At 40.4% G+C, this 8,053-nt stretch overlaps 1 protein-coding gene across 1 annotated transcript; it reads left to right on the plus strand.

The window, feature by feature from the left end:
- Positions 1 to 847: 847 nt before the first annotated feature.
- On the plus strand, positions 848 to 6,870 carry LOC139150695 (monocarboxylate transporter 3-like). The gene is made up of 5 exons (XM_070723117.1): positions 848 to 917; positions 2,178 to 2,444; positions 2,981 to 3,124; positions 4,448 to 5,247; positions 6,131 to 6,870. Exons 2-4 carry the CDS (start codon positions 2,225 to 2,227, stop codon positions 4,936 to 4,938), a joined length of 855 nt encoding a protein of 284 aa, XP_070579218.1. The 5' UTR covers positions 848 to 917; positions 2,178 to 2,224; the 3' UTR covers positions 4,939 to 5,247; positions 6,131 to 6,870.
- The last annotated feature ends 1,183 nt before the right edge of the window (positions 6,871 to 8,053 follow it).

Genomic DNA, 8,053 nt, shown 5'->3' on the forward strand with positions numbered 1-8,053 from the left:
TATACCACCATTTGTCAGAAAATGAAGATTTTTGACATCAGCCTTTGCCCAAATGTAGACTTTTGACTCCCGCTCTGATGAAAACTTGCAATTTTGTACTTAAGTTTCAATTGTCCACGGTACACCGGTATCAAACTGCGGGACTACCCCCTTCCCCCACAAACGGTGTGCAAAACCTACCTCCTCTTCAGCTCATGCGATGAATGTGAAAGCGACAAAATCAACTTTGATCAGCATGGACTTCCAGAATATCCAAACACGAAGGTATATTTGGCATTTCCACGACCATGTCAATGTGACGTCATTAGATTACAATCACCGATGCCAAGGTTGTTGCTCACACATCTGAAGTTGCGAAGGGAGGATTGCTATCACCAAAGTTTTTCTTTTTTCATTTCTGAACCTTAATTTCACCCAGAAAACTCTGTCCATCCACTGTGATAAGGACAAATAGGCGAAGGAAATGTCGGTACCGATTGTTTTTGACCCGAAGTGAGTATGTTCTCGACTTGAAAATAATAAGGAGCGTACTTATGAAGGCAGTTTGTCTTGGATCTAACGGTTGTACCTGTCTATACCTGATGTAATAGCTGAACATCGTAATTTTGTATCCTGTATTTAATAAAGTTGTGTCGAGGTGACATTCCAATCCAGTGAACAGGCAGAACGAGCAAGATGCGTTGAAGATCCCGAAATATCACCCCCTGACTCTGCCGATAGAAGTGTCCCAAACTCCGACGCATCAAGTTAATCATCTCTGGAGGTGAAACAGGCAATTTGATAAAGACGTTTGATAACTCGAGATGATATTTGAGGACCCATTCATAGTTGATCAGACCGAACAAGTGACAGATATTACTTCTCCTATAGTGCTAACATCGTTCAGGTTGCTGCGTCTCATGCATCGGATCGACTGGGTGAGTACGCTCTCTCTCTGTCTCTCTGTCTCTCTCTGTCTCTCTGTCTCTCTCTCTCCATTCATTACTCTACTCAAATAATTTCCTTTTCTTTTAAATTTGGTGAGATTTTTTCTTAGATTCTTTCAGATATGGAATCTGTTATTCTTATTACTGGAAGGGGTGACGCTAAATGTACTCTGGCAGTTCACGATTTAGATTCAGATTTGTATCGAGGCATACTCATCATCACACAGCTGGCTTTGACAAGGTACTAAAAATGACCACAATACTATGGAAACTCTTACTTTTGCGAAGTTTTGCAACATTTGTAGTTATGTCGTGCATATGATATTTGACCTTTCACCCGGTTTCTCCTGTTCTCACATAATGTGGGCTTCATCTATCGAAGTCGTAAGTCTGAATTCATTACAAAAAACAATCAACCCGGCTATTACATTCAAAATAAATTGTTGGTGCATTTTCATGGGTTTCTACATCTTCACCGTTGCCAGACTTGGAGTGAGAGGATTGAGGAAAAAAACTGACTCTCTAATCTTCGATTAAGCCTGAGTGTCAACACAATAACTTACAAGGGCACATCGATAGCATCCTAGCGTCAAAGGGTTTCTTATTAAAACACAGGATGCGCTTCACTCGACCGAGTGAACAGGTCTTCTCAACATCGACTTGAAGATAACATAATATATTGATTTCGTGAAATCAATTTTCTCCCCAGCCTACTCACTGCTATCAAGATGTCGATTTTTTCATTGGCGACTACTGTCAATTTGTAAGGGTATTACGAACGCCCACCACTCTGAAAGTACCCCGAAGATAAGATACACGCTAGACTTAACCTAGGGTTTTACCGAGACTATGAAGGTTACAAATTGAGAGTTGTAATATACGACCATGACAAAATAATTGGATAGAATACGCTCTTCCGAATAGTTTACTGCTAAATGCCCATAAAGTTAAGATGTCGTGTGAAAATTAGATAGCAAGTATTTTAACTTTAACACGATTGGAACTAGTTTGGGATAATTGGATAGTGAAGTGATGTCGATTTAATCTGAAAATGTAACCTCATCAATTTTTCTGTTTACGTTACACTTTTGTTTTTTTTCGAGTAATTTGTAATATCGCAATATTCAGCTATAGGGCACCTAACACTTTTGAGAAATGTGAAAAATATGAAGATCCGATTATCCCAAATTAGTTCCAATCGTGTTCTTTGCCGCTAGAATTGACTATAACTCTGTTTCTTTTATTTTTCAGCTGGTTGTCTCAAGAATCACATCCTAAGAAGCTTAAAGTTCGAGAAGATGGCAGGCGGATCTCCACCAAGTCCAGATGTGTTTCTCTACCCTGACGGAGGGTGGGGATGGGTCGTGACGGGAGCCTGTTTCTCATGTCTTCTCTTTACGCCCGGTCTCTCGGAAGCCTTCGGCATATTCTTCGTAGAGTTTAGACGATACTTCGGCGCTGACGCTGCCGAGGTCTCGTGGATAGCCTCTATAATGATGTCGATGACGTTATTTGCAAGTAAGCCCATTACTAGTTCATTGCGCCTGCGCAGCAGACGTGCAAATCGTTGCTCTTTTTGCTTGCGCGATGGCGTCAAAATTATCATCCCGTCGTCACACTGATTTTAAAATACGTGTACGGATGGTAAAACAACCCCACATGTCCATTCGAAAATCCTCTTTTATAATAGTGCTCTTTATAGCAGACAATTGCAAACTAAACTTTTCTTAGATGTGGAGGTGAACGTGAACCATGAAACGGAGTCCACTCAAAGTTTGAATAAATGATATTGAGACATTTACTGAAGGTTCGAGCTTGCAACATTCTGTAACCCGATCATTCATGTTTTTTTCTACTGTCGACGCTATCCGAAGGTAATCTTTCGGTGTTCATTTTGTGTAGCATCTTATCTGTTATCACTAAGTTATATGGATATACGATCGATTTAATGTTTTATATAAAAATTCAAACAAGATCTTTTCATGGGAACTGTTTCCTGAAAAGTGTGCTAGTATTACAATCTCATACAAATCATCTCGTTTCTATCGTTACAGGTCCCTTGGCTGCAGGCTTGTCCATTAAATTCGGATGTCGGCCCGTTGTGTTCGTAGCCGCAATACTTTCCAGCTTTGGTTTTGGCCTGAGCTCATTTGCAACCGGCATATACTTTCTATACCTGAGTTTTGGCCTCATCACAGGTAAATCATATAGTTTTATAGTTTATGCGACTTTGGTGTCTGTTTCACTCAATAGATAAAGGTGGTGATTCAAGTATGACATGTATTTGTTTTGCTAGTGGGAGTCACTAGTGACGTCAGCCAGGCAGTTGATGACTTCAAAAGCACACATTGGAAGTGAAACAAGGGTTATTTCAGTCTCTGCAAATTAAGCCCTGTGGTCTCGAGTATCAGAGTGTGTGCGGTGACCCCTGATTTTGAATCTTCCAATTTTTTAACAGAAAAGTTGAAGCATTCTTGAGGACACTTTGAGCAAAGTTTAAGTATTTCAGTTCAGAGGAGCATAATCTTAACATGTGAATTATATACCTCTATCAAATAAACACCCTTTTTATGCTTTATTAACGCTCACTAATTTCAACTGCATGATTGCGCCGAAACCAGGATTGCAACTTTCCTGTGGACTTTCTCACTTTTGGCCTGTTTTCTCAGTTTTAAGCCGAGATGTACGCACATGGTGGAGGGACTGCGGTATTAAAGCTTTTGGTCACGAAAGCGTGATTTGGTATTAATTGTGGCAGAATGAATAGCACTATAAAAAGGAAAATACGCCAGAAATTTGCTGACACCGAGTCTTGCCAAAACAAAATTATGTAATTCAATAACGTATTGTTCCTAACAAACTAACAGAAATAGACAATTTTATAGTAAAGAGGCGATTCTCAATCCTTGGTTCCAGCATTACTGGCTGTGTACATTGACTTTATATGTTATGTTTGTCCTTTGTTCTCCGTTGAAAGTTGTGCACAGTTAGTCAGTTTGCTCAGAGATAAAGCTGATAAGGAACCTACCCCTGTAAATAATTTCAACGAAGAACGAGCTAGAAGTTCAAAGTCACAATTTGCGCTCTGCTCTCAGACATCCGGATCCAGTGCGGTCCCTTTGGCGAGTATGAATAAAAACCGTAAATTTTGTAGTGTTGTTGCATAGTCTGTTTCGAAATGATTTTTCACACCTTTTGTGAGTAGTTCCATCAACCAAATCCTTCTTTGATCGTTATTTTTAAAAGCGCACCTCATCATTTTGACCGGTTAATTGTCGGTTTTAGGTCAAGATTTTAGGTGCAGCCACGGTTCGGGTAAAGGAACCGTGACATAATAAAGAATCCCTGCTCACTGCTGCTACTAATATATCCCTATACGAGTAATGCAGGTTGTCCGGCTTTGGCCACGCCGCCTACTTCGGAGTTAGGAGGCGGCGGAGCCAAAGCCGGACACTCTCGCCATACTCGTAGGGCTACTACTAATACTGTTCACATAACGTTCATGCATTGTGATTCTACAGGTATTTCATACGGGCTCGTCTTCATACCAAGTATAGTTCTGGTGAGTTACTACTTCAAAAAACGACATGCCCTGGCGAACGGAGTGGCCTTTGCCGGCTCATCGATGGGCGTGATGATCTTCCCACCTCTATGCCACTACCTCATCGAGCACTACGGCTGGCGAGGGGCCCTCCTCATCCTAAGCGGGCTCAACCTCAACCTCTGTGTCGCCGCCTCGCTGTACCGACCGCCTCCCCTGAAGAAAATGCCAAGGAAACTGCCTGAAGATGAGAGCACAATGCTTCAAGGCGGCGATAAAGAAAAGCAGGGACAGGTGGCAAAGAGGAAACTTATAGACTTTGCGCTCTTCAAAGAAAACTACGTATTCACTATGATTTGTGTAATGCTGTTTCTGCTGGGTTTCAGTACATTCATTCCAATGATACACCTGATACCTCGTGCAGTGTATCTGGGAATTCCCCCGGACAGGCTTCCCTACTGGTTTCGGTGATCGGTCTCTTCGGCTTCCTCGGTCGGATCTCGCACGGCATCATCATCAACTTTGGCATTCTCACGCCTTACGGCATGTTTGTCATCACTGTGCTCGTCTGTGGCGTCGCCTCCATTCTGAGTCCGTTTGGAAACACGTACATGTTACTCCTGACCTACGCCGCCGTCTACGGCTTCACCAGCGGGTGCTACAATCCTCTGGTCGCCGTGCTCATGAAGCAAGCCGTTGGAGAGAAGAAGTTGTCGACTGCGATTGGACTGTCGATGTTGATCTTGGGGTTGGGAAATCTTGTTGGATTACCAGTTGCAGGTATGCGGATAGATTTATACGCATTCACCAAGAACACGATTGGAACTATAATTTGAGATAATTGGATGATGAAGTCATGTCGATTTAATCTACAAATGTAATCTCATCTGCTTTTCTTTTTACATTACACACTTGTTTTTATGAGTAATTTTCAATATTACATCATTCAGCTATACGGCACCAAACACTTTTGAGAAATTTGAAAAATCCCAATTATCCCAAAATAGTTCCAATCGTGTTCAAGATGGACAGACGATTTTGCGTTTTGAAAAGTCCAGCGATCAAAGTGACGCAAATCATTTGATATGATGGGCATGCGGTGCCACTATTAAAAATAATGCATTTTCTCTGAGTACATGATGCGCTTCACCATAATAAAAGTGATATTCATCATTCTTCGGTGTTAATTAATGACATTTTCGTAAGTTCGTCAATAAGTTTTAGGGCGTGAGATCTTTGTAGTGTTAATCAGAACACAGAAACATATCTGTACTGTATAAAAATGGAAATACTGTAGCTTCGCTGGTTTTGTCTAACAATTTTCACTTGAATGAAGAGTCTCTGGTTGTCTGTAGTCGGGGAGGGAGAGAAGGATCCATGTCCTACCTCCCCCGCAAAAATATGCCAGATCTTGCATCGTGAAAGACCAATAAATGCCACGATCCTGACCACCATCATAAGTAAAGCTCTAACTTTCCATGTCTTACGGGAGTGGATGTAGCCATCACAGATATAATGTGGATATGGTCGTTTCGGTAGTTTTTTACAATCTTTCCCTGTTTTCCTACCCTGTATGTGCCACTTCAGTCTTCGTTTAATTTTATTCAGCTGTCGTGGATATTGCTTCGAGTCAAATTTGGTTTTTCTTTGATTGCTTCTGCAGGGTTATTATTCGACATGAGCGGTGCTTACAATCTATCGTTTTACATGGCCGGTATGACCTACCTATTGACGGGACTACTTGGCTTCACCAGACCATGTCTTCAGAAAATGCAAGTTGGCAAGGCTGCCCAGAAAGCGCTTCGAGACTTGGACGACGAGAAGAGAAACGGCGAGATTAGGATGAAAGCAGAGGACAAGTGGTCCCTTGGAGAAAGCAACGAATCCAATGTATGAACAGGGGAGAAGCGCTGTCCACAATCAACAAACAACCAAACACTTCTCGGTCGTGCATCTCGTTTATTGTGTGTCCAATCTGGTACACTTTTTTGTTGCCAAGTTACAGCCAAGACAAAACTGTTTCTCTCTCCTAACAATATCATCGCCGATGGCTGCCTTGTAAAATGAGACACATGAAACTCAAATTAAGGAATTTGATAATTATATGACGACTATTAAATGAATGTGAAGAAAATAAAATTTCGCTGAGGATCAAGCCGGCGTTGTTTCGGTTTTATAATACATATTTATCACTCAAATAGAGTTATACGATTCTGTAAAATAAATATTAACACCTTTCAATTTGATTCATTTACACAACAGAGAATTTACGGCTTGTTTGTTTGGAAATTTCATAAATTTCTACGCTAATAGGCTGTACCTACATTTTTGTCAATTTCACCTTAAACATGTATTTACATTTACTACAAATATACTTGTTGGGTATTTTTTCACTCTCTGTATCTCTACAAGAACGATTCGATCAGGTAATAGTTTTTTTTTCTCATCGCTCATCGTGTGTGTGTGTGTGTGTGTGTATGTGTGTGTGTATGTATGTATGTATGTATGTATGTATGTATGTATGTATGTATGTATGTATGTATGTATGTATGTGTATCACATAACTGTAGATATCACACATAAGTATTTCATATTCATACACATACATGTAAATAATATCTAACAACATCTATAAACAAAACGTCTTTATGACTAACTATATAAAGTTAACGTGTAGATCGCAGATCGTAAATCTGAATTGTTTTGTCGTTCTTAGGAAATTTGCCTGTACATCTCAATGTCGTGATCTTTAACTTCATGACCTGTGTATCACCATTGATAGGTAATCAATGCTATGCTATCTGCGGAGTAATCGTGACGTTATCTTGTCTTCTGATAGCTCGATGGGGCTGGTCGGCAGTTTCCACAGGGTGTTTGATAGCCACGGTGTTGCTATCTCCTCGAAGTCAATGACAGGGTCGTATAATATTGCCATGCCCCTAAACCATGTAAAGTGATCGAGATGTGAACATTTATGCCTAATGACTTCAAAAGTCACGTCGACTTGCCTGGTATATCATCTTGGCAACACATCCAGAATACGCGTTATGAATTTTTGTCCGGACCATCCCCAGAGCATTGTGTTGGCAAGGATTTTGTTTTTAAATTTTGGTACACATTAACAAGAAAGAGAAGAATTTGTGCTGGTTTCTTAAGCGAAAGTAATGAAAGTCTGATCAAAACTTACACAAGTTGTCCGTTTAAAGGATAAGCAGGAACTTACAATAAAATCAGTTCTGCGCACGGATCAGGCCAAGAGGTAAATATGAGAAAGGAATAATTGGTGTGAAAGGAGTAAATAAATATTAAACTTCAAAGAAATACAAATATCAAAGAAAAGATTAGCACGCAATTATATTGAAAAGATAAAAAAGAAACAAGGTTAATAAGTCCATTGGCTAATTTCAAACCGCTGTTCAGCTGCATGTTGCAACATAGACTGCCACAGGGGCGTTTATGTTTATAGAATATATACCTCAATTACTCTCATTGCACCTTATAGGGGTGCCGTGTATCAGTCCTTATACAAGATAAATTGTTTGTCTTGTCGCAGATCCGCAACATTCTTTTCCACCTGCCGTACAAT

Source organism: Ptychodera flava, chromosome 14, assembly GCF_041260155.1.
Source record: "Ptychodera flava strain L36383 chromosome 14, AS_Pfla_20210202, whole genome shotgun sequence".
NCBI lineage: Eukaryota > Metazoa > Hemichordata > Enteropneusta > Ptychoderidae > Ptychodera > Ptychodera flava.

What these genes read in the sequence shown, in the direction of transcription:
- LOC139150695 (XM_070723117.1), top strand. Translation starts at nt 2,225, where the DNA reads ATGGCAGGCGGATCTCCACCAAGTCCAGATGTGTTTCTCTACCCTGAC. An exon ending in GTCGATGACGTTATTTGCAA is followed by an intron (nt 2,445 to 2,980) that starts GTAAGCCCATTA and finishes CTATCGTTACAG; the next exon opens with GTCCCTTGGCTGCAGGCTTG. An exon ending in GAGTTTTGGCCTCATCACAG is followed by an intron (nt 3,125 to 4,447) that starts GTAAATCATATA and finishes GTGATTCTACAG; the next exon opens with GTATTTCATACGGGCTCGTC.